Consider the following 24,619-nt stretch of genomic DNA (forward strand, 5'->3'; position numbering starts at 1 on the left):
GGGAGGTCTATGGGCCCGTGGTGGTAGGCATGTGTGCCAACTTACTCTTGAAGGGGTGTAAAAAAAAATCAGCCCTGACACTTAGACAATGATGTGAACCCGTGCTACTCCCATTTTGAAAAATGTAAAGGAAAGCAAACATAACCACAGAGAATATCAGTCTTTTTTTTTTAATTAAATTTTTTTTTTTTTTTTTGGTTTTTGGGTCACACTCAGAGATGCTCAGCGGCTACTCTTGGCTCTGCGCTCCGAAATCACTCCTGGTGGTGCTTGGGGAGCCATAGGAGATGCCGGGGATTGAACCCGGGTGGGCCGCATGCAAGGCAAACGCCCTCCCCACTGTGCTACCACTCCGGCCCCAGAATATCAGTCTTTGCTCTCCCCAGAAACCAAAATCCAGGTTCATACATCCAGAGAAACCACACTGGTCTCTAAGACCAAGAGGGGGCTGGCTGGAGGCTATAAGTATGTGCATGTCATATTTCCTCCCCATTTTAAATAACCACTTTTTTTTTTGCAAGTTTTGAAGGGTTAGTCTCAAAGTGTCTACAGTTAAATAAGAAGTTTTCCTTTTCACAAGTAATTCTGAGAATAGGGCCAGTATAGAAGTTTTTCCAGAGTTTGCACCTGACATTGCCTTGCTGGTTACTCAGCCCTGACTTCTCCAGTCAAAACCCCCAAAGGATTTATAAAGTTGGTGTATGTGGTTCACACTTCGCATTCTAACTTTAGAGGAGGAAGGAACTTTCTACGGCAGTTTAATGATGAAGGTGAGTGGTTGTGACAATCTCAGCTATTGTAAAAATTGACACAAAAATAGAATTTGTCTTAAGGGAATAGCGACTTTAACATAGGAGATATATTTGAACAATTCGGAAAAGCCGTGCCTTTGGCTGATGGTAAGAAAATGATTTCTAGGAAGGCATCCTTCATATGAAAATCATCAACAATTATGAGTCAGAACACATGAGTTAGATATTACAGAGCTGGTATTTTTGGCTTTGCCAGGTCTATGAAAGTTCAACTGAGTGTTTATTGAGGAAAAATGGACTCATAAAGATGTCAAAAGATGAATATTTTTTTTATTAAAAATGTATCAAAATTATTCTTTTCTCCATGAATTGGTCAAGGTAGATAAAAAGCAATGCTGTATCTCTTAAAAGCAAACTTTGCCAATATATGTAATTGGTAAGGGTATAAGGAATTAGTTTTCCTCTGGAAATTGAAAGTGTGTTGGCAACATGTTTTAAGGTTAATTACTTAGCGTCAAGTTTTAGATTTTAAACAGTTTGCAACCTGAACAATGAAAGAATTAATGTGAATCAAGAGAAGAGAGTTATTACTTTAGAAATAAGACAGTAAGGGTACTGATGGTAGAGGTAGGGGTGTGTGTGTATATGTGTGTGTATGCATGTGTATGTGCATGTGTGTGCATGTATGTGTATGTGTGTATGTGAGAGGGAGAGAGAGAGAGATACAGGAGAAAGAAAGAGAGAGGAAGAGAGGGAGAGAGCAAGCAGCCTGGCAGCTGTCTGAACTTTCTGACTTAATTCTAGGTAACAAAACAATTAAATGAACACTGCTTGAACAGAAAGGACAACTGCTTTAGAAAATCTTGAGCCCCCAAAGACAAATACAAACACAGAGTCTACAGGTGACTAGACTCCTTTTAAACTTTCACAAAACTTTTATGCACAGATAGACATTTCAAGGAATTCCAAACTATCACTAATTTTTACAAAACATTAAAGTAGAAATCGGGCCAGAGCAATAGTACAGCGAGTAGGACACTTGCCTGGGGCGCAGTTGACCTGGGTTCAATCCCTGGCGTCCCTTATGGTCCCCCGGGCACTGGCAGGAGTAATTCCTGAGTGCAGAGCCAGGAATAACCCCTGAGCATTGATGGGTGTGGCTTCAAAACCAAAAGTAACCCCTCACAAACCCAACATTAAAATAGAAATTATTTTGTTGCGTTTGTTTTTTTGCACTGTCATCCCATTGTTCATCAATTTGCTTGAGCGGGCACCAGTAACATCTCCATTGTGAGACTTGTTGTCACTGTTTTTAGCATGTTGAATACACCACGGGTAGCTTGCCAGGCTCTGCCATGTGGGCGGGATACTCTTGGTAGCTTGCCGGGCTCTCCGAGAGGGACGGACGAATTGAACCCGGGTTGGCCACATGCAAGGCAAAGGCCCCAAAGCTCTTTTTTTCGTGCTCATCAAACAATGCAGAGGAGCCGCACGGAGACTAACGAGATCTACAGAAATTGATGATGTGAATACCAGGTAGCAGCCACATAATGGTGAATGTTCTAGAAGCACACACACATGCTTGCTCTTTAGACTTGTGTCATCCTTTCAGATCCTGGTTTCGTGGAACCCCTCTCCCCATGACATTGCTTTCAGGACACTCTCCTGACTGGCCCAAAGCAGCCCTGAATAACAGTTCAGTCCCTTTCTTTGAGATTCCTGTTAGAAATGCAAACTCCTAGATAATTTTTTTGTATAGATTTTGATATTTTGGGGGAATTTAAATGTATTATTTCAGTTATGTTTAGCTTTGGGCCAGAGAGCGAGAGTCCTGGGGTTATAGAACTGAGAGTAGCCCCGAATATGGCCACTATGGTCCAAACTCTGCCCTTCCTAAACTAAACAAAACAAATCCCCACAACTTATGGATTAAAAAAATTGGATTTGGGGGCCACGCCTAGCTGTGCTCAGGGACTTCTCCTGATGGGGCTCAGGGGACCATAAGGGGTGATGGGGATTGAACTTGGGTCGGCCACATGCAAGGCAAATGCCCTGCCCACTGTACTATTGCTCTGGCCCACAAATGATAACTTCTTATGTTTAGCCTTAGTCATTTGATAATTGTTCTTCTCCTTTTGTTGACCGCTATTCTAATTATTATTTTAATTGCATCACCGTGAGATACAGTTACAAAGCTTTCATGTTTGCGTTTCAGTCATACACTAATTGAACACTTATCCCTTCACCAGTGCACATTCTCCACCACCAATGTCCCCACTATACACCCCCCTTTTCCAGCCCCCCTCCCTCTGTGACAGACAATTTTCCTCATACTGTCTCTATCTTTGGGCATTATAGTTTTCAATATAGATATTGAGAGGCTATCATGTTTGGTCCTTTATCTACTTTCAGCCCACATCTCCATCCTGAACGATCCCTCCAACCATCATTAGTGATCCCTTCTCTGTCCCAGCTTTCTTCTTCCCCAGTTTATGAGGCAGGCTTCCAACTATGGAGCAATATTCCTGGCCCTTGTGTCTACTGTCCTGGGATGTCAGTCTCCTATTATGCTATTTTATATTCCGCAATCAAAAACATCACTGCAATGTCTGTCTCTGGTGATTGACAACAATTTTGATCCTCTTTATGTCCTGGTAAAATTTCCCTTTTTGTTTTTGGACCACACCCAGCAATGCTCAGGGCTTACTCCTGGTTCTGCACCCAAAAATCACTAATGGTGATGCTCTGTGTGGGGAGCGGGGGCGGGGGGTGCATAGGGGATGCCAGAGATTGAATGTGGGTCAGCCGCATGCAAGGCAAGCTTCCTACCTCTGTACTATTGCACCGAACTTGACATTTCTGAGGTTAAACAAGACTTCTTTTATTTCATTTTTTTAAATATTCCTTTAAATGTAAACAATCACACACTTTGACATACCATTTTTTTTTCAGACTTTTTGCCTCTCTGGGAAAAATAAAAGAAACACGTTCCATTTATGTGATTTGTGAATTCTTTAAAGCCTTGATTTCGTGAGACCTCAAAAGGGAGTGAACATTGGAGCTGTTGAGCCTCGGACAGTTTGCTGATTCTGTCAGACCTCTAATGGCTTTCCCTCTCAGCTTCATATGTAGCGTGAAATAGTAGAAGCTATTAAAAGCAGGAGTGGGTAACTGTAGGTGGCTGTGCACTCTGCCTGCTCGTTCTCATCAAGTAGTATTGGTAATCAGCTTTCTGATTATCATCCCTGCAGGCACACGCAAAGCTCCTTCAATTCACACTACTTACATTATTTCAAAATAATGAATCGAAAAGTGAAGAATAGAAGCAATTTTTGGGGGATTCACTTATGCTAAAATAAGTTTTCTTTTCTTTTTTTTTAAGAGGAGGTGTTTTATTATTTTTAAATTTATTTTTCAATTTTTAAAAAATTTTTATTTATTTATTTATTTTACTTTTTGGGTCACACCCGGTGTTGCACAGGGGTGAGTCCTGCCTGGCTCATGTACTCAGAAATTACTCCTGGCGGTGCTTGGGGGACCAGATGGGATGCTGGGAATCAAACCCAGGTCGTCTGCATGCAAGGCAAACGCCCTACCCGCTGTGCTATTGCTCCAGCCCCCTAAAATAAGTTTTCTTAAAAAAAATTAAATAAAATAAGGTTTTTTTTTAAAAAAATAAGTTTTATTAAGTGAGAGAAACATCGGGTTGTGTGCTATTTCTGCCACAAGATGCAGTTTTAGATTTAATATGGGAACAGGGACTCAGTCTCATATTAAGTCTAGCGTGAGACCATCCTTGAAGTAGTTCTTAAAGCTGCACAGACCTCACAGGTCAGAAAGGCCACTGGTGTGGGTGTACACATACAGACACACACCACACAAATGCACACACATGCACGCATACACAAACACACACACACAAGCACATTTATAACTGTAGTTGTGACTTCCTGATGCATCAACTCTAAATCTATGGCTGTGCATTGGCTATGTGGGGGAGTATAGCAAAAGAGAATTTTTACTTCTCATTCTCTGTATTACTTGATATTTATTTAGTCTTTATATTTCTAAAATGCATAGTGTATGACAATTTTTTTTTATTTATTGCTGTAAAGACTTATATTGGTATAAGTCTTAAGAAGGTATAGGCTAAAGAAAAGGAATTTTGCTCCAAGGTAAACAAACCCTTTGGTTGCAACAGCAGAACTGGTTATTTTATTATTTTGGGGATAAAGTGGGATTGAAAAGGGCAAGGGGATCCAGTGGGGGGTTATTGGCAATTCGGTGTAGATGTGGAAAAATAACATTGTACCCCTAAAACAAAAAAGCATATATGGTCTTTTGAACAAGAGTTAAAAACCCGAAGAAAGGAGACAGGCAGGGAGACAGGCAGGGAGAGACAGAGAGAGAGACAGAGAGAGAGAAAGAGAGAGAGAGGGATAGAGGGAGAGCAGGAGAGAGGGAGAGAGAGAAAAGGGAGAGAGAGGGAGGGTGGGAGGGAGCGAGAGAGAAGGAGGGAGGGAGGGGGCGAGAGAGAGAGAGAGAGAGAGAGAAAGAGAGAGAGAGGGAGAGGGAAAGAGGGAGAGAGAGATATTGTACACATGTGGAACTAATATGCTTTGTGGTTTAAAGGTTGATGACTTATGGCACCCACAGTGAAACAGTGATACTGCCATGTGGCGGGGTGGATGAGAGGGAAGCCGTTGTCAGAAAAGATGGTCTTCAGCAACAGGGGAGGGCTCCTGTTCTCTGTCGTTGTCACATGCATTTATGGCTCAGCTGGACACCTTCAGGAACCCAGAGTCACTCCAGATATACATGTTATACAAAACTAAATACACTGGAGCTCCTTCTGGCAGTATACAAAAAATAAAATTTTTCCCGAGTATTCATTCAGAGTCAAGGTCGAAACAGTTACAAGCAGTAGAAGGAATAGATGGGTTTTCTCTCTTCATAAATAATAAGGCCCCATGTGCCTTAATAAATGTCTCTGAATAAATCCAGGATTCCCCCCAACATATAACAAAATGAATGAAGTAGGTAAAAATATTTTTTATTTTAAAAAAATCTCATGTTTCATTTTTTTCAAATAACCATTTTGCACCTGTAATTTCTATGAGACTAAGATGCAGCTAGCTAAAATGATATATGTTTGATAGCTATTTTAAAAAATTCAGTTAGATAAAAATATACATATATATCATCTGTTTCAATCCTTTTCCAAACTTAGTCTGAAGTGCAGCCTAGAAATAATATTATTTCTGGGGCTGGAGCGATAGCACAGCGGGTAGGGTGTTTGCCTTGCACAAGGCCAACCCGGGTTCGATCCCCAGCATCCCATATGATCCCCCAGCTCTGCCAGGAGTAATTCCTGAGTGCAGAGCCAGGAGTAACCCCTGTGCACTGCTGGGTGTGACTCAAAAAGCAAAAAAATTAATTAATAAAAAATTTAAAAAAAAAAAAAAAAAAAGAAATAATATTATTTCTGTTCCTTGTTCTGTTACTGCCACATAATTCACAGCTTCTCCAAATTACTTTCCATTACATAATCACTTGAAGTAGGATTGGGAAAAGACATATTAAGTTATGTTATAAAAAATTTTAGATATATGAAATAAATCATATTTCTCTAGCAGTTGTAAGAAATAAAGAAAATGTGGTACATGTAATTTAACATTACATAGTAACTATCAATCCCATGCTGTGTAAAGTTGAAGACAAATATGTTTGCTTTGTTTCATTCCTACATCCACAGAGAGCACATGACAAGAAATAGACATATTGTATGTAGCTTCTTCATAAACTAAGAGCGTTTCCTTTCCTTTATAACCTACTGTTCATGAATCACCCAATGTCATGAGACTGAACAAACCTGGAAAACGATTCTTTCGTATTTTTAAATCTGTCATTGCCAATGCTTGTGCCAAATAAAGAGCAAATAAATCTGATTTTTCACAATCTAGTCTTTCTTCTATTCTTAATACTAATCATCTAGAAACATATTTATTGCATTAGTCAGCTCCATACAGCAGAAAAAGTACCTTTTTTTTTCTCTAAAGTTTGAAAGGCAGGGGTAAAAGGGAGGGTTTAAGCTTGGTTGAAGGTTATCCTATCATCTGGGGTTAGTGTTTTATAAGTGATGTGCAGGAAGGTATAGCAATATACACCGAGACTCTAAAACATTCATTTAGAGTTTTTTGGTAATTATGTTTACATTTGCCATAACTCCAATATTTTTCCTTGACTGCACTTTAGACAAGTTACATTTTTGTTTGTTTTGTTTTTAGGCTACACCCAACAGTGCTCAGGGCTTACTCCTGGCTCTGTGCTCAGGGGTCACTCCTGGTGGGGCAGGGGAAGTGTATGTAGCGTAGGTGATTGAATGCCTGTTCACTACATATATGCAAAGCAAGAGCCTTACCCACTGTGCTTGCTCTCTGGCCCACAATCCCATCTTTTTTTTTTTTTTTATAAATTTTATTGAATCACCATGTACAATCCCATCATTTTATGAAAGAATGTGAACTTGTTTCTTCTGTCACTTTTGTGTTTTCATAGAAACTGCCCAAGTAAGTGGAAACATGGGCTCTCTTGCATCTGATGAATGTTGGTGTTTATAAAACTATGGCAGATTTGTATAATGAACAACTTTATAAATCACAGTGTCTTAAATTAATTAAAAACTGTGGAGAATAAATGATTCTTTAGTTCTGATGCCTAGTATATCACTGCATCACTGTCATCCTATTGTTCATCAATTTACTCAAGTGGGCACTAGTAATGTCCCCATTTGTCCCAGCCCTGAGATTTTAGCAGCCTCTTCTTTCTTGTCTTTCCTAAAGATTGGAGGCTCTTTCAGGGTCAGGGGAATGAGACATGATGTTGTTACTGTTTTTGGCATATCAAATACACCACGGGGAGCTTGTCAGACTCTGCCTTGTGGGAGGTATCTCTTGCTGGGCTCTCCGATATATATATATATATATATATATATATATATACATATATATATTTCCCTCTATGATTTTATGGAAAATGGGTAGGGAGTAGGGAGTACGTACATATATATGTTTATATAGTACAGATAGCATAGCGGTAGGACATTTGCCTTGCACGCAGCCGACACAGGTTTGATTCCTCCGCCCCTCTCAGAGAGCCCGGCAGCTACCCGTGGCATATTCAGTATGCCAAAAACAGTAACAAGTCTCAGAATGGAAATGTTACTGGTGCCTGCTTGAGCAAATCAATGGGATGACAGTGATACACATATATATGTATATACATATATATTTGTAATGTATATGCACATATTTATATATATATAGTATATAAGTTCCTGCTATCCAGTATTCTGAGGATGAGACAGATTCATAATATAGCTTTAATTTGTACCCTGTGATTGGATAAAGGTTCAAGGAACCATTCAGGTGCTATACCTTAAGAGCAAACAGAGAAAGAGGCTAGGAGTCTTCTTTTGGGGAGAGGGGACTTCCAAACAGTACTCAGGAGTCCTGAGGACCCCACCAGCAATTCTCAGCCAACTTGGCCAGAGTTCAAAGCAAGGACCCAAGGCTGTTTAGCTGGGTATAGCACTGCTGGCACTAGGGACTCTGAAGCTGTACCCAGTGATGCTCAGGGGACCATGTGATATTAGAAATCAAACTCAGGTCGGGTGCAAGTTGATTTAGACACGTGCCGTAGCTGTGTTATTCTCCAGCCTTAGAGAGGTGTTTTTTTTTTTTGTTTGTTCGTTTTAAATATCTTTAAATTTTGGGAGCTTAGTCTTTTTCTCCTCAAGTGGGTTGAGAAGGGATGAATTAGGTGAAAGCACCACTAAAAGTTCATTTATTTCCAGGGGCCAGAGGGATAACATGGAAGTTAGTATTCGACACTGACATCAAACCAGTATCCCAAGTATTTCCATGTGCAGTCTGGTGGTCCTGGAGTTCCCAGTTCCACAGGGCCCGAGTAGCACCATGGCCTTGGGCCCTCAACCACAGCCTGTCGACTGGGAATTGTAGGTAGGTCCCCTGGGTGTCCTGATCACTGCTTAACTCCCAAGGTCAAAACAGAATTCATTTGTAGATGAATTCTTATAGAGTCACTCCAATAGGACTCTATAAAAATTCTATTGAGTTAACTAAGGACTGGAGTGATAGCACAGCAGGTAGGGCATTTGCCTTGCATGTGGCCGACCCCGGTTCGATTCCTCTGTCCCTCTTGGAGAGCCCGGCAAGCTACCGAGAGTATCCCGCCCACATGGCAGAGCCTGGCAAGCTCCCCATGGCGTATTCGATATGCCAAAAACAGTAACAACAAGTCTCACAATGGAGATGTTACTGGTGCCCGCTCGAGCAAATAGATGAACAACGGGATGACAGTGCTACGACAGCACGACAGTGATAGAATTCTGTAATAGGATGGTATCAGTCATTCGCTAATCTGGTCTCTTCTTTCTGACACCACTCTTTGGAAACTGTACTAGCAAACAACTTGAAGTTTGTTATCTGAATTCATTAGTTTGAAATTTTAAATATAGGCGACGCTGATGGAGTCTGTTGCCTTGGCAGAAATCACTACTGTAATGATATCTTTGTCCAAAAGTTATGTAATTGCTAGGCAATTCACTGGATCCCGTATGCTTCTAATTATCTGGGTTCAATTGAGAGGACATGCTGACTTCTAAGGACTTGTTGAAGCAAATATCTAGACTATGACTAATTAGAGGGCTCTGTAATACTTTCAATATTATAACATATCAGTCTCATCTCTACAGGGTATAAATTTGTCATGAGTCTCTTCTGCTAAGTGGCATTTTCAGATGGAAGCATGCATAACAGTGCTTATTAAGGGAAAAGGAGATCAATTTGGGTTCAAATCCTGTCTGCCTCAGATCCTCTAAGTCACCTTGAGCAAGTTAATTAAACTTTGGGGCTTCAATAAAATGAGGAATAAAGATATTTAATTACACCAGTTGTTTTGATGATCAGGTAAGATCAGGTACATAAGGAACCTTAATCCAGTGGTATTGGAGTTGTGAGTCTATTATTTTTATTATCTTTATTATTTTCATTTTTAATTAATTAATTAATTTGGGGGCACTTCAGTAGTGTTTATAGATTACTCTCTCTTTACTCTCCACTCAGGGGTCACTCCCGGTGGGCTTGGAGGACCATAGGGGTGCTGGGAATTAAACCTGCGTTGGCTATGTGCAAGGCAAATGCCCTACGTGCTGTACTGTCACTCTGGTCCTTTATTATTATTATCACCATCTTTGTTCAGTGGAAATCCTTCACCTGTCTGCCACAGTTTGCCTTTCTGACAGGCGTGCAATTCTTTACTGGTAAACCAGACCATCCATATCTCTGGGGCTCTAGGCAGGCATCGCCTGGGGCCGTTTTCATACACCTGTGCTACAGTTTTCTATTTTCAGATGTGTAAGAGCAATTTCCTTTGGCAAAGAACCCCAAACGATGAACTCCTGAATAAGTGAACTGTTTTTGTCTAATGACTGGATATTGTTGTGACAGTTATAGGAACGGCAGGACTGCGTTCTGCCAACTTACTCTGCAGAGATCTGATTTGATTCAAACTTCCGGGGTTCTGTGGGAAGAGCAAAGCTGACAAGACCAGATACTGCTCCCACTCTCAAAGCATGGGTGCTTGAGTGAAAACTGAGAATACCAGGTTGGAGTGGGGGGGGTAGGGAAAGTGGAGGTGACCTAGGGGCATGGGTGAGGGCTCTTGGGCATTTTGGTGTTGACCAGGTAAGGTAATTGCACACCAAGACCAAAAAACACCAACACTACTGTAAATACATTGCCTTGACTACAATAAACTTTTCTTTTCCTTTTTGGGTCACACCTAGCGATGCACAGGGGTTACTCTTGGCTCTGCACGCAGGAATTACTCCTGGCAAGCTTGGGGGACCATATGGGATGCTGGGAATAAAACTCGGGTTGGCTGCATGCAAGGCAAATGCCCTACCCGCTGTGCTATAGCTGCAGCCCGACTACAGTAAACTTTTATTTATTTTTATTTTTTATTTTTTTTATTTTTTTTATTTTTGCTTTTTGGGTCACACCTGGCGATGCACAGGGGTTACTCCTGGCTTTGCACTCAGGAATTACCCCTGGCCGTGCTCAGGGGACCATATGGGATGCTGGGATTTGAACCCGGGTCGGCCGCGTGCAAGGCAAACGCCCTACCCGCTGTGCTATCACTCCAGCCCCCAACAGTAAACTTTTAAAACCATATGACACACAGCAGTCCCTCATGTTTGGCTCAATAGTGAAGGCTTCAAAGCTCAATGAAGTTTGGGTTGTTCCATGGGTTTTCCCCCTAATAATCTTACGCTGTCCCCAAATTCAACGTGAACTTTGGCCGTGAACAGGGCTCTGTTTGCTATGGTGCCATCCTCTCTCTCAGATCTTTGGGAGTGACTTGGTTCTCTTTTCTCTCTGGCCGAATACTAGGTAACCAGCTTGTATGCTACCTTATGTAGGTTTCTGTGACAGGGGTTCCCATCAAGCACAAGAGCAGAACAGAACAGAAAGGGTAGCTAAACCCTTTATCCACCGTGGTACAAAAAAATACCTCGTGCCTTAAAACATTCAGTTCTTGGGCACCATTTATCTTGTTTGGGGTTACAACACATTAAATGGTTCATGGAGACAAAATAATATAATATGATCCTGAACTAATTTAAAAAAAAATAATTTTTGGGGGGTGGGGGTTTAGCATCAGGCTGTGCTTAGGGCTGACTCTTGGCTCTGTGTTTGGGGTCACTCCTAGCAGGGTTCACAGGGAACCATAGGTGGTGCCAGAGATTGAATCTAGGGAGGCTGCATGTAAGACTAGCATCACACTTGCACATATTATTTCTCTGGCACCCTCGAATCCATGATTTATATGTTGAAAGAAAGTAGATGACGTATTAGAATGCAAGCTTATGCCTGGCCAGGACTCCTTATGAAATACCCACCTCAAACTCAGGCAGGAGCTGTTGAATTTAAATGTCTGATAATTTGATTTGCTTTACCTTCAACTGTAAATTTGCCAATTCATGAAAAAACAATCTATTTGGCAAAATTGGGGAAACAAGTTTTTGTAAGCTCAGTTAAGAGTACTTACTGCTTAAAATTTTGTGGGTCATTAAATAAATTGACATGTGATGTACTCTAAACCTGATCCAGTGGGGTTAAATAATACAACCGAATTTCCAAGTAATTACTTCTGTCCTTGTGACTGGATAAATTCTGTGTAATTGGTCAGAGCCACAGTCTTTAGATATTTTGAAATTTTTAAACTAAGATTCTGTCACGTTTGGCTTGACAATAAATGTCATCAATGAATTTTTTTTCTCTTTGGGTCACAACTGGCGATGCACAGGGGTTACTCCTGGCTTTGCACTCAGGAGTTACTCCTGGCAATGCTCAAGGGACCATATGGGATGCTGGGAATCGAATCCAGGTCGGCCGTGTGCAAGGCAAATGCCCTACCCCTGTACTATCACTCCAGCCCAGTCGTCAATGAATCTTAAGATCTACCTTGAGAGTCATCTGTAGACTTGAAATCTTTTTATCAAATCTTAAATTTTTTTTTTTTTGGTTTTTGGGTCACACCTGGTGATTCACAGGGGTTACTCCTGGCTCTGCACTCAGGAATTACTCCTGGTGGTGCTCAGGGGACCATATGGGATGCTGGGAATTGAACCTGGGTCCGCCTGGGTCGGCCGCGTGCAAGGCAAGCGCCCTACCCGCTGTGCTATTGCTCCAGCCCCAAATCTTAAATTTTTTAATCAATCCCACCAACTTAATAATATGGATTCACTTCTTAGATAATGAAGTATTTTAATAATTGAGGGAAAAAAAGTGACTTCGAAGAGAAATCTTTAAAATAACATATTCAATTCTAGTCATGAATTTTCATTTTACCCAAAGAATCAATGGTAGAATGATAGTAATAGTTCACTCACTAGTGCCATCAAAATGTAGGAAGTAAAATGTTAAATTAGCATTTAGGAAGGGCTCATATCTATCATAGTGGAAGGATTACAGAGATGATATGAAAGCCTCACATCCATTATTCTCTGCAGGTGAAAATAACAGCAGTAACATTCTGCTAGCCTGACTGAGTTTATTCATTCTTAATTTAAACTATTTAGTATTCTGCATATTCCAAAAACAGTAGCGGAATGAGGTCTATGATGTGGAGAAAGGAGAATAAAAACATGTCTTTTGAATTTCAACTATCTTATGATGAATAACTTGACTTCCCATTGAATGAATTTATAGGGAGACAGAACACCAGAGGGGAAAGAGGGGTCAAAATAAATTAGAGATTTCAGGCTCTTTAAACCATCATCTGTTTCTGATAGTTTGAACTTCCATTCTTTTTGTCGTAAGCAATATCTTCAAATAATTGAATTCCAGTAGAAAAATACTTACACTTCATTTAAGTTCTCGGGGCTAGCCTATATTGATTTGTTTCACAAAAAAACCATTTTTTTTTTATAAACTCAACAAAACATTCAGTGTATATATAGGCATAAGTATTATGACTGAAACTAGCATAACATTATGCGTCAAGCAGGCATTGATTTTTTTTTTTTTTGCTTTTTAGGTCACACCCGGCGATGCACAGGGGTTACTCCTGGCTCTGTACTCAGGAATTACTCCTGGTGGTGCTCAGGGGACCATATGGGATGCTGGGAGTTGAACTCGGGTCAGCTGCGTGCAAGGCAAACGCCCTCCCCGCTGTGCTATCACTCCAGCCCCACAGGCATCGATTTTTTTTTAAAATGTATTTTGGATTTAGTATTTAGTGCAAGGTCAAATTTTGGTTAGGGGTCTTCAAAAATAAAATGCTAAATACGATGCAAGATGGTGTTAGTTTTCTGCATTTTCTGGCCACTTTACTTGTTTGTGGTTTGAGGAGAGGGAATTCAGACAGAAGGCGTGGGTTCTTACACCAGAGTTTACACTCATTTTCTCACAGAATACTGTTTTTTTTTTTAATACCCCTTCAGTTCTACTACTTTATTAATAAAATACTTCATAAATGTGATGAATAAAAGAGCTATTCATTCATTGGTCTCAGTATTGAATCACAATTTAATCATTAAGATGCCCAAGAAAACTTTTTTTTTCAAATAAGTGGAAACAATATGTTAAAAACGGGCTGAATAGCTTTCTTGACAAATATGTACAACTGAAACTAAGACAAAAAAAGCAAAACACATCTTTCTTTTCAAAAAGTGTTTAAATTATTATTTTTCATTATTCTTAGGACTTGGAAGCTGCTGTAGTGATTCTTTCTCTCCCTGTGCTACAAAAGTTTCTAATTGGCTTCGTAGTTGGCTAATCAATGCACAGGAAAAACATTACATTCCCCATTCCCCAACCTTTAGTGCTGCAGTAGAGAACAGTGTCTCTCTAATTAAAATTGTCAATAAGGTATTCGCTTCTTACCTTGTCAGAAGGTTTAAATGGATTTCCTTGACCACTAATCCCACCACTGATGCTAAATCCAAGGCCAGGATTCTTCTCTATTCTAACGCAAAACTGTGTAAAAAATATGAAAAAAACAAATCAAAATCATATCAAACTGAAATAGCTTCAAGTAATTGCATTCTGCTAGAAAATACTCACGTTTTAGTTTTCTGGATTAGCTTATTTTTTTGTTGTTGCTTACAAAAGAACACATAAACTTGATAAAATATTTAGTGTATCTAGCTGCATAAGTCATGATTGAAACTGGCATGAAATTAATGGGCAAGCAAACATCAGTATTTAACGCATTTTTGATTTCATACTTATGTGAAGGGTCAAATTTTGATGAGGAGTTTTCAAAAATGAAATACCTACGTACAATGAAAAGGGGATATTAGTTCTCTTCTTTAAATGTATGCACATTCTGGCTAATAATAAAGGACCACATAGGATAAGTGGAAGAAAATAAGCAAATGTAGTGTGAGGTGAAAAAACAACTAAGCCAGTAGCAAGGGACTTTTAGGAGAGTGTACAACTCATCTCCTTGGTAATTCTATTGTTTTCAAATAACAGAGTGTTTATTTTGAGAAAGCAGAGAACTGGCCACAGCTTTGGGGAGAATAAATCAGTAGAATGAACAGGTTCAAAAGAAAAATGTGGGGGTTGGTGGCAATTCCTGAAGAAACAGAAGTTTTAGAAGAAAAAGGGGAACACTGAAACAGAAAGAGATTGCTTTTACAGAGAACTTGTTAGCGACAGGAACTGGTAAATACAAGACTAGTGTTCTCGTCATCTGTTCTCTCTTTTTTTTTTTTCTGGTTTGACATGTTTTATTTATTTATTTATTTTAAAAATTTTTATTATATCACCATGTGGAAAGTTACAAAGTTTCGTCATCTGTTCTCTTCCAGTCAAGAAGCATCAATAAAAGTCCATTGGGTCAAGAGTAAAATAGGGGGGCCGGAGCGATAGCACAGCGGGTAGGGCGTTTGCCTTGCACGCGGCCGACCTGGGTTCGATCCCCGGCATCCCATATGGTCCCCCAAGCACTGCCAGGAGTAGTTCCTGAGTGCAAAGCCAGGAGTAACCTCTGAGCATTGCTGGGTGTGACCCAAAAAGAAAAAAAAAAGAGTAAAATAGGGAAATGATGGAGTTGGGGGCAGGCCCACCTGGGGGAAGGCCGCTGTGAAGGTGAGGGCTGTTTGAAAGCATCTAAATAGATCAGAGAAGCTGTTCAGCAGAGGGGGACTCAGATCCAGGAACGACCTGGAGGAACTCTAACAAACCAAGACATTCCTTCCAGTCCTTGAATGAGGACGTGGAGGTGGGATGAGGCCTTAGTGAAAAAGCTGTATCCAATTTAGTGGGAGAGAATGATGCCCAGACAATGGAAGACCTGATACCCCAGAGGTAACACAACTTTGGGTACAAAATGCCCAACTTTTATGACATTCAAGCAGAGAACAAGTTTGATTGACAGGCAGAAGATCACTGTCACTGTCACTGTCATCCCGTTGCTCATCGATTTGCTTGAGCAGGTACCAGTAATGTCTCCATCGTGAGACTTGTTGTTACTGTTTTTGGCATCTCGAATATGCCATGGGTAGCCTGCCAGGCTCTCCGAGAGGGGCGGAGGAATTGAACCCGGGTCGGCTGCGTGCATGGCAAATGTCCTACCCGCTGTGCTATCGCTTCAGCCCAGGCAGAAGATAAATAAGAAAAAAATGAATTATCATCTATCTCATATTGATATAAAAAAGCATGTTTACCTTCTTCTGAAAAATTTTGGGAGGGGAGGCGTGTGGTACTGAGGGTAGACCCAGAGCTGTGCTCTCTCATTTGAGCCAAGTCCCTGACACAGTGCCTTCCTTTTTCTTTTCTTTCCTTTTCCCTTCCCTTGGATCTGGGCCCTACTCAGTGGTTTTGTGGGGCTATTCCTGGCATGTTGCTCAGGATTTCCCGGATTTCTCACTCTGGCTCTTGGTGGACCAATGGAGCTGAACACGAAAGCCAGGACTTCCACATTCCTCAATGCAAAGCTTGCATACTAGCCCTCTAATATATCTCCCAAGTTTCCACTGTTTTTTTTTTTTGTTGTTGTTGTTTGTTTTTTGCTTGTTGAGTCACACCTGGTGATGCATAGGGGTTAAGTCCTGGCTCTGCACTCAGGAATTACTCCTGGTGGTGCTCGGAGGACCATCTGGGATGCTGGGAATCTAACCCTGGTTGGACACATGCAAGGCTATCCACTGTGCTATCGCTCCAGCCCCATCTTCACTGTTTTTTTTTTTTTTAAAGTAGCTCAATGTTTTCTTGCTTAGTAAACTAATTTGTATGTGGGCAAATGTAAAAGCCCAATTGTTCTCCATATTTTTATTTTCAGAGCACTTTTAATGCTTACTTCTTAGATCGAGGCAACATAAGTCTGTTCCTGACTTAATTAGCATATATTATAAGTCAAACTGGGAACTGGATCAATTAGGTTTGGTGATTTAACAGGATTATTGTTATCCAATGTCATATTTCATAATAGCAAATATAATGTTTATTACATAGTTCACTTGCAGCCTAAGTCCACTATCCACTAATGTGATTTTTATGGTAGTCATTAATGAAAAGTTTCAAAATTATGGGTAACTGCAATTACCATAACTGCTCTCTCGGATTTTTAAGATATTTTTAATTACAACTTTTACTTTAATTGAGCTCTATTTGTCCAAACTAGTTATCATAGGGTAGTAGAAAGTAGTTTATAATAATTTTATATTTTATATTTGCATATTTATATGGTTCAAAAGGGCTGGAGAGATAGAACAGCGGGTAGGGCATTTGCCTTGCATGCGGCCGACCCGGATTGATTCCTTCACCCCTCTGGGAGAGCCTGGCAAGCTACTACCGAGAGTGTCTCACCCACACGGCAGAGCCTGGCAAGCTACCTGTGGTGTATTCAACATGCCAAAAATAGTAACAACAAGTCTCTTGTGAGATACATTACTGGTGCCCGCTCGAGCAAATCGATGAGCAATGGGATGACAGTGACAGTGACAGTGACAGAGTGATGGTTCAAAATCTGTGTATGTTAACATACAACAATTTGATAGAGCTAGAAGGAATATTTGAGTCTTATTTGACATAGCAGTTTACCTTGTAATATTTTGCTGATTTTCGTGGTTAATCAGAAAATGCAAAAAGGAATGGGGAGATAGCTCTGTGGTGAAAGGAAGTGCCTTGCACGTGTTGGGATCTGAATTTTGTCCCCTGAGTCCTGAGGGGTGTAACTGGAGCTCTAGAGCATCACCAGCGTGAGCCTGGAGATTCCCAACACTGTAGAACCCCAACTCTGCTCCATTCGGTCCCAGCCTGGCTGGGTTGGCTCAATATCACCAGAAGTGTCCCTGGGCCCCCAGAGCACGACTTGGGAATCTCTCCAAAGGAATTAACGTGATTTAAACATCTCACCTTCTTTTTTCCCTTTATATATCTGAACATTTGCAAGTAAGCTATGTAAAAATCTGGACTTGACCTTTCTCCTGTGTCTTTTAATATTGTGCAATGGAATGTGTGGAAAGTGTATGCCCCTCTGGCTTTATTAAGTCCCTATAAATCCTGGAAGGAAACATATACAACATATTTTATTCACAAAGTAAATTGCTGAGAGTAGTTTCCTGAGTTCTCTTTCAAGGTAGTGCTTATTTCTATTTTATATTATTGTCAATCCGGAAGGCACTAGAAATCTAAAGGAAACAAATTTCATATGTGCCAAGAATATGAAGAATGGTTTCAATATATTTTTTAATAATAGAAATAATAAAGACGATGGTGGGGTTTTATGAATGTGACAAACAACTATAAATTCTGATCTGACGCTAGACTACCCTTGGGCATACTGTGGTCTGGCTAACAGGTTGTGTTGTGAATGTTTCATCCCATAAAGCATGTCAGAGAGAGTATTAGTCTCACATATAAGGAGTCTGCTAAGGCCCAAAGGGGCCCATAAAAATGTAAGAGGAGAGAATCCCTTACAGACAAGAAATCTGAAACTGAGGGTTAGCAGAAAAGAAATAGAGTATTCTATCAAAAGATCAGACCAAGGAGGTTAATAAATCACTGTATCACTGTATCACTGTCATCCCATTGCTCATTAATTTGCTCAAGCGGGCACCAGTAACGTCTCCATTGTGAGACTTGTTGCTACTGTTTTTGGCATATTGAATACGCCACGGAGAGCTTGCCAGGCTCTGCCATGTAGGCGAGATACTCTCGGTAGCTTGCCAGGCTCTCTGAGAGGGGTGAGGTTAATAAATAGCTTTTTAAAATGAGAATAATTATCTCAGTTTTCCTTTAAGATATGGATATCAACAAATAAAATTTCTGGCAAAAGATAAAAGTAATAGCCTAGCAGTCAGTGATACAATTATTAATTTACTTAAAGAGATTACTTCCATCATTTGACTACATTTGACACTTCCAGTCTGTGTTAACCTCACCTAATGAAGATACTGGTTATCAGCAAGGCCTCTAGGACAAAACGGAATGTTATGTTACTGTTAAGTCCTATCCCGTGGAAAGTAGTGGTCCGAATTGGTCTAGGAGCAAAAACAAAAGAAATGGTTGTGTGTGTTTGTGTGTATGTGTGTGTGTGTACATGTGCACTTGTGTGTGTATATGCATGTGAGTGACATTTAAGAAGATGCCTAAGGATGCTGAAGTGAACTTGGTAACTACACATACTCTATTGCACACTGACTTTCCTAGCAAGTGGGCATCATGGAGTTTTAAGACGCAACTACTTGTTCCTGTTGCCCAATATCTATTGATGCTTCTGATTGCTGGGCTAAGCTTCCCTTTGAAGAACTACTTACTTTTCTATTCTCTTGTGCAGGCTTTGAGTGAGTCATTCTATCTGGACCCCAAACAAAGTGCTGGGTCCCCTAAAAGGATGATTGACAAAGTGGGCAAAGAAACCAATCAAAACGGAGATGTCATGGGATGCCCCAGGAAAGAGAATTTACTAGTTTTTTCATCTTAGGGCTTCTGCAGCTCTGAAGTGCCCTCTCTACCATGAGGAAAAAGTCTGCCAGACAAGATGAACCCATGGATAGCGGATGTGAGTCCACTCAGCCATGCTGAGCCTTATCTGAAGTTTGCCATCCCTGGACTTGCAGTTCGAGTGAGTTAAAATATTCTTTTTTTTTTTTTTTTTTTGCTTTTTGCGTCACACCCGGCAAAGCATAGGGGTTACTCCTGGCTCTGCACTCAGGAATTACTCCTGGCAGTGCTCAGGGGACCATATGGAATGCTGGGGATCGAACCCGGGTCGGCTGCATGCAAGGCAAACGCCCTACCCGCTGTACTATCACTCAAGCCCTAAACATTCTTTTTTTCATGTGTCCTTTTTTTTTGGTGGATGTGGGGGAATGGTGCTGCAAACTGAACCAAGGGACTCACAGATGTGAAGCACACCCTTTGGCTTAAATCTTAGAGGGATGGGTAGCTTATAGCCAAGATGTTTAGTAGGTAAAAAAATTTGAAGAGAAACTTTGCACAATCAAAGCACTGGCTTGTCTTCATATTTATTTGAAAAGAAAAATTACACACTACTCCAGAAAGAAAAAACATCAATTTTAGATACCCTAAAGAGAGGCCAAAGTGATCATACGGTGGGTAGAGCACTTGCCTTGCATGGGGCCCAACCAGAGTTTGATCTCCAACACAAAATGTTTAGTTTCCTAAGTAATGCCAGGAGTGATCCCAGAGCTCAGAGCCAGGAGTTAGCCTGGAGCACTTCCAGGAGCAGTCCCCCATACAAAATAAAAATTCAATAAACAACCTCCCTCCTCCCCACTAAAGAGTGAGAGTTCTTTGGAAAGTCAAGATGGCATAAGGATAGGTTATTGATTATGGAAGAGAATAGAAATATCAGAAGTAAATCCCAACATTTTGGGCCAGTTGACCTTGAACAAAAGGTCCACAGTAATTCAATGAAGAAAGAATAATCTTTTCAACAAATAGTGCAAGAGTAACTGGATGAAATTGTGCTTACCATGAATAGTGATATTCATCCTGACATCAAGACATGAAACAAAAAACAAACAAAAAACTCAAAACCAAAAAAAAAAGAAAAAAAGAAAAACAACCCCAAAGAACAAACTAACAAAAAACCCCAATCTCCAAAAAACCAAACTAAACAGAAGCAAAACCAAAACCTCCCTAAGTTCTCATAAAACAAGACCTCAAAGTCGATTAGGGACAAAATGTCACTTCAGGTGTAAGGAAGTAAGTCACTTCTCACAACTCAGAGAGACTGCTTCTAATGGGACTAATGTGGCACACACTTCCGTTGGCATGTACCCTCAGAGGAACCAGCAGGAGACGGCGCCGAGCTCCTGCCCTCCTGATCGGTTTCATCAGTTCGTGGACATGTTCTGTTGTCTGGCACAGACATGGACAGGATGGGGGTATTTTTCCATTGTTTTAGTTTTCCAATATGGGCTTAATCTTGCTCTCTCTCGGTTGCCATAGCAACAGACTACAGCGTGTGATGTGACAGACTCATAGAACTGGGTACCAATGCCAGCTCAGCTTCTAAGTGGTTGTGTTACCACAACGAAGACTGTTTCCTTCCCCAAGTCTTGGCTTTCTAGTCAATAGAAGAAACAGCCCTGTCTGTACCAGAACATCATTTTTGGCGGAGGCACATCAGTTCATACAGAGTGGGTTTGAGAGATCTGAAGCTGATGTTTTTCCTTCCTTCCCCCATTTTTGAAATCTATGCTTTGGCATCTAATATGTTCCATAGAAATATTCTTGACCTTGTTTACGCATTTGCAAAAGGGGAGAATCAAGTCAATGTTAGTTGAAAAAGGCATATTCAGTAGGGGCTGAGGATGTGTCTCCATGATTGAACACATGTCTTCTGTGTCTGAGTTCCTGGTTTCCATTCCCTGCTCCCACCCAGTTCAACATGGCATGAGTAACATATATGTCTTATTTATAGCAATTTCATCCCAAGTTGTCAAGACTTGTGAGCACTAAAATCTTCTTCAAACGGTAAATGTATAAGCAAAAATTTCTATATAAATATACAAGAGGATATTTTACTCAATAATAAAAATAAATGTAATTCCAAGCCTCCAAACACCTGGAGGAAACATAAAAGAGTTTTCTCAGTAAAAAAGGCAATCTGAAAAGGTTACATACTATGATTTCTACTACATGACTTTCTGGAAAAGGAAAAACTATAGAAGCCAAACATGTCAGTCTATTTTAGTTTTGGTAGGGGTCAAGAAAGTTATACATAGGCAAAACACAGGGGATTTATTAGGGCAATTAAAGTGTTTCATGTGATACTGCATAATGCCGTAATGCTGTGTATATCTCTGCATATATCTATTACTGTACATTTGTCAAATCCCACGGAATTATAGAACAGCGTGAACTGTAAACCTGTGATATTTATCCTGACTTCATGACACCAAAACTATAGTTTCTAGTTAATCATAATGTGTCAATATAAGTCAATCAATTTTAATGAATGTACAATATGTAAATATTTCACATAGGGGAAACCTAATGTGAAGTGAAATAGGTGTGTAGGGATATTCCATACTTTCAATTAGCTTTTCTGTCAACATAAAATTGCTCTAAAATCAGTTTATTAAAAAAAAAGATAACAAAATCTATTTCCAACTGCAAACCATGATACCCAAAAGGAGAGAGAGAGTAAGAGGGAATGTGTCTGCCACAGAGACGGGGGTGGGAAGGGGTGGGCGTGGCGGGAGGGACACTGGGAACATTGGTGGTGGAGAATGGGCACTGGTGGAGGGAGGGGTACTTGAACATTGTTTGATTGAAATGCAATCACGAAAATTTGTAAGTCTGTAACTGTATTTCATGATGATTCATTAAAATAAAAAAAATAAAACAAGTAGTCTGATTCCAAAAAAAAAAAAAAGAACTAATGTTGATCAAGCACATCACATGCTCCAAAGAAGGACAAGGGTCAATGGGGTCAATGCCACCTCTCTAGTGGTTCCATCATAAGCCAAGGCAGAAGAACTTGGAACTTTTAAATATTGACAATAATAGTATGTGACTGGCAAATACACTGTTGTGAGGAGTTTTCAATTTTAGCTTTGCCGTCAACTCACCTGGGGAGTTTCTAAAATCCCCTTTACAGGGAAAGGATCATGGCAAGTGAAATGAGTGAGAAGGAGAGGGACAGATATAGAGTGACTGCACTCATTTGTGGAATATAAAAAAAATATGAGACTAATATCCAAGGCCTCCCCAAAATCAGGGGCCAGGAGGGCTGGTAAATGGTTGGAAACTTGCCACACGTGTGTGGGGGGCAAAGGGCAGTGTGAATGAAGAAGGGACCAGTATGACAACAATAGAAATGATCACTCTGGACAAGAACTGAGTGTTGAAAGTAGGTAAAGGGATGTATTGCAAACCATAATGCCCCAAAAGAAAGAGAGAGAGAGAGAGAGAGAGAGAGAGAGAGAGAGAGAGAGAGAGAGAGGAGAGAGAGAGGGGGGAGGGAAGGAAGGAGAGAGAGTGAGGGAGAGAGAAGGAAAGAGAGAAAAGGAGGAAAGGAGAGAGAGAGGGAGGGAGAGAGAGAGAGAGGGGAGGATGAGAGAGCGCCTGCTATGGAGGTAGGGAGGTGGTGAAAGGGGTGAGTGTTGGAACATTAGATGATTGAAATCCAATTATGAACGACCTTGTAAGTGCGTATCTCACTGTGATTCAATGAAATATATTTAAAAAATCTCCATTATTCAAATCACACTTGGTGAAAAAATACCTTTCTTTGGGAACATGACCAAGACAATTAGCACTTTGTAAAGCTCCTGAGGAGATTGCAAGGTCTATACAGTGGAGGATGAGAAGAACAATTGATGAAAAACATTCTATTGTGAAGGAAAGGGTAAGGTGAATAAGATTTTTCACAGGTGTTCCTCTGAACTAGGAAAAAGAGGGACAGGTTAGACGGCTAAAAACTGGGAATTAACATTTCACTTTCTAGTTGCTCACTTCAGTTCACTTCTTTTTTTTTTTTTTTTTTGCTTTTTGGGTCACACCCGGCGATGCACAGGGTTACTCCTGGTTCTACACTCAGGAATTACTCCTGGCGGTGCTCAGGGGACCATATGGGATGCTGGGATTCGAACCCGGGTCGGCTGCGTGCAAGGCAAACACCCTACCCGCTGTGCTATCGCTCCAGCCCCCAGTTCACTTCTTAGTAGAGTTCTGACTTGTATTTTCTATCTCATTTCCCAGTAATTAAAATTGTTTATACAATAAAGTCCCTTTTCTAGAAATCCCCTCACATAGAACTTCAAGTGACATGTTTGTGGTTTTGTGTTATAGACCACCTGTCTTAGAAATTCGCTCTTAGAAATCAGATCTCTAGTCTAAAAATATTTTATTCCTTGAGTTTGAGTAGCACTTTGGTTAAAAATTCACTTCCGGCCGCTCTCCACCCAGATTTGACCCAAGTGGCCACACACATGTGGCCCTTCCGTTGCTGACCGCCCATGATCCCGGAGGCCCACTACTTTCGGCCCCAGCAGCTTCTTGCAGAAATGCCTCTAGACTGTGAACTAAGCTACAGCCCCATGCTGCCACGGGAGGGGAAAGGTTTTTCTCTCTCGGCTTTTTCTTTCCCTGGCGGTGGCATGGTGACAACCAGCTTACAAGGCCCATTGAACAAAGGTACGAGCTTGCAGTGATGCAATTTCTGGCAGAAACTTCTCTGGACTTAGTTACTAAAATACCAGAAAAAAAATACCAGAAATCTCAAACCTCATATGCTCTTCATTCTCAGCAATGGAAAACAAATTATCAAATGATGCCTTTTCGGCAGGTTTGATTGTTGGGGGAAAATTCCAAATAATAATAGTGAGTTTCCTGTTGAAATATTGAATGTAATCAACGTAAAGAGAAAATAAAGCGAAAATCATCAGCCACACGGAGGGGGAGTGGGGGAGGTGGGAGGGGAGGGATACTGGGATTCTTGGTGGTGGAACATGTGCACTGGTGAAACGGATGGGTGTTCGATCACCGTATGACTGAGACTTAAAGCTTTGTAACTTCTCACATGGTGATTCAATAAAAAAATTTAAAAAAATTCACTTCCATGTGCTTTTTTTTTAGTTTAATCCTAGAGTTGAAAAATTGGTACTTATTATGTCTGAAAAAAAGCCCTATAAAAATAAGTGACATTAGACACGTTCCTGGGCTTTCCAGATATTTTGACCTATTTTTCTTTTTTTTTCTTTTTGGGTCACACCCAGCGATGCTCAGGGGATACTCCTGACTCTACACTCAGGAATTACTCCTGGCAGTGCTGGGGGACCATATAGGATGCTG

At 40.6% G+C, this 24,619-nt stretch overlaps 1 protein-coding gene across 6 annotated transcripts in view; it reads right to left on the minus strand.

The window, feature by feature from the left end:
• LRRC7 (leucine rich repeat containing 7) overlaps positions 1 to 24,619 on the minus strand; it is a 625,380-nt gene that overhangs the window by 54,407 nt on the left and 546,354 nt on the right. For all 6 annotated transcript variants that reach the window (XM_055138674.1, XM_055138676.1, XM_055138683.1 and 3 more), the window contains one exon: positions 14,225 to 14,317. In XM_055138674.1, the coding sequence (XP_054994649.1) occupies positions 14,225 to 14,317 (93 nt within the window). The remainder of the gene's footprint in view (positions 1 to 14,224; positions 14,318 to 24,619) is intronic.

This window comes from Sorex araneus, chromosome 5 (assembly GCF_027595985.1).
Source record: "Sorex araneus isolate mSorAra2 chromosome 5, mSorAra2.pri, whole genome shotgun sequence".
NCBI classification, from domain to species: Eukaryota; Metazoa; Chordata; class Mammalia; order Eulipotyphla; family Soricidae; genus Sorex; species Sorex araneus.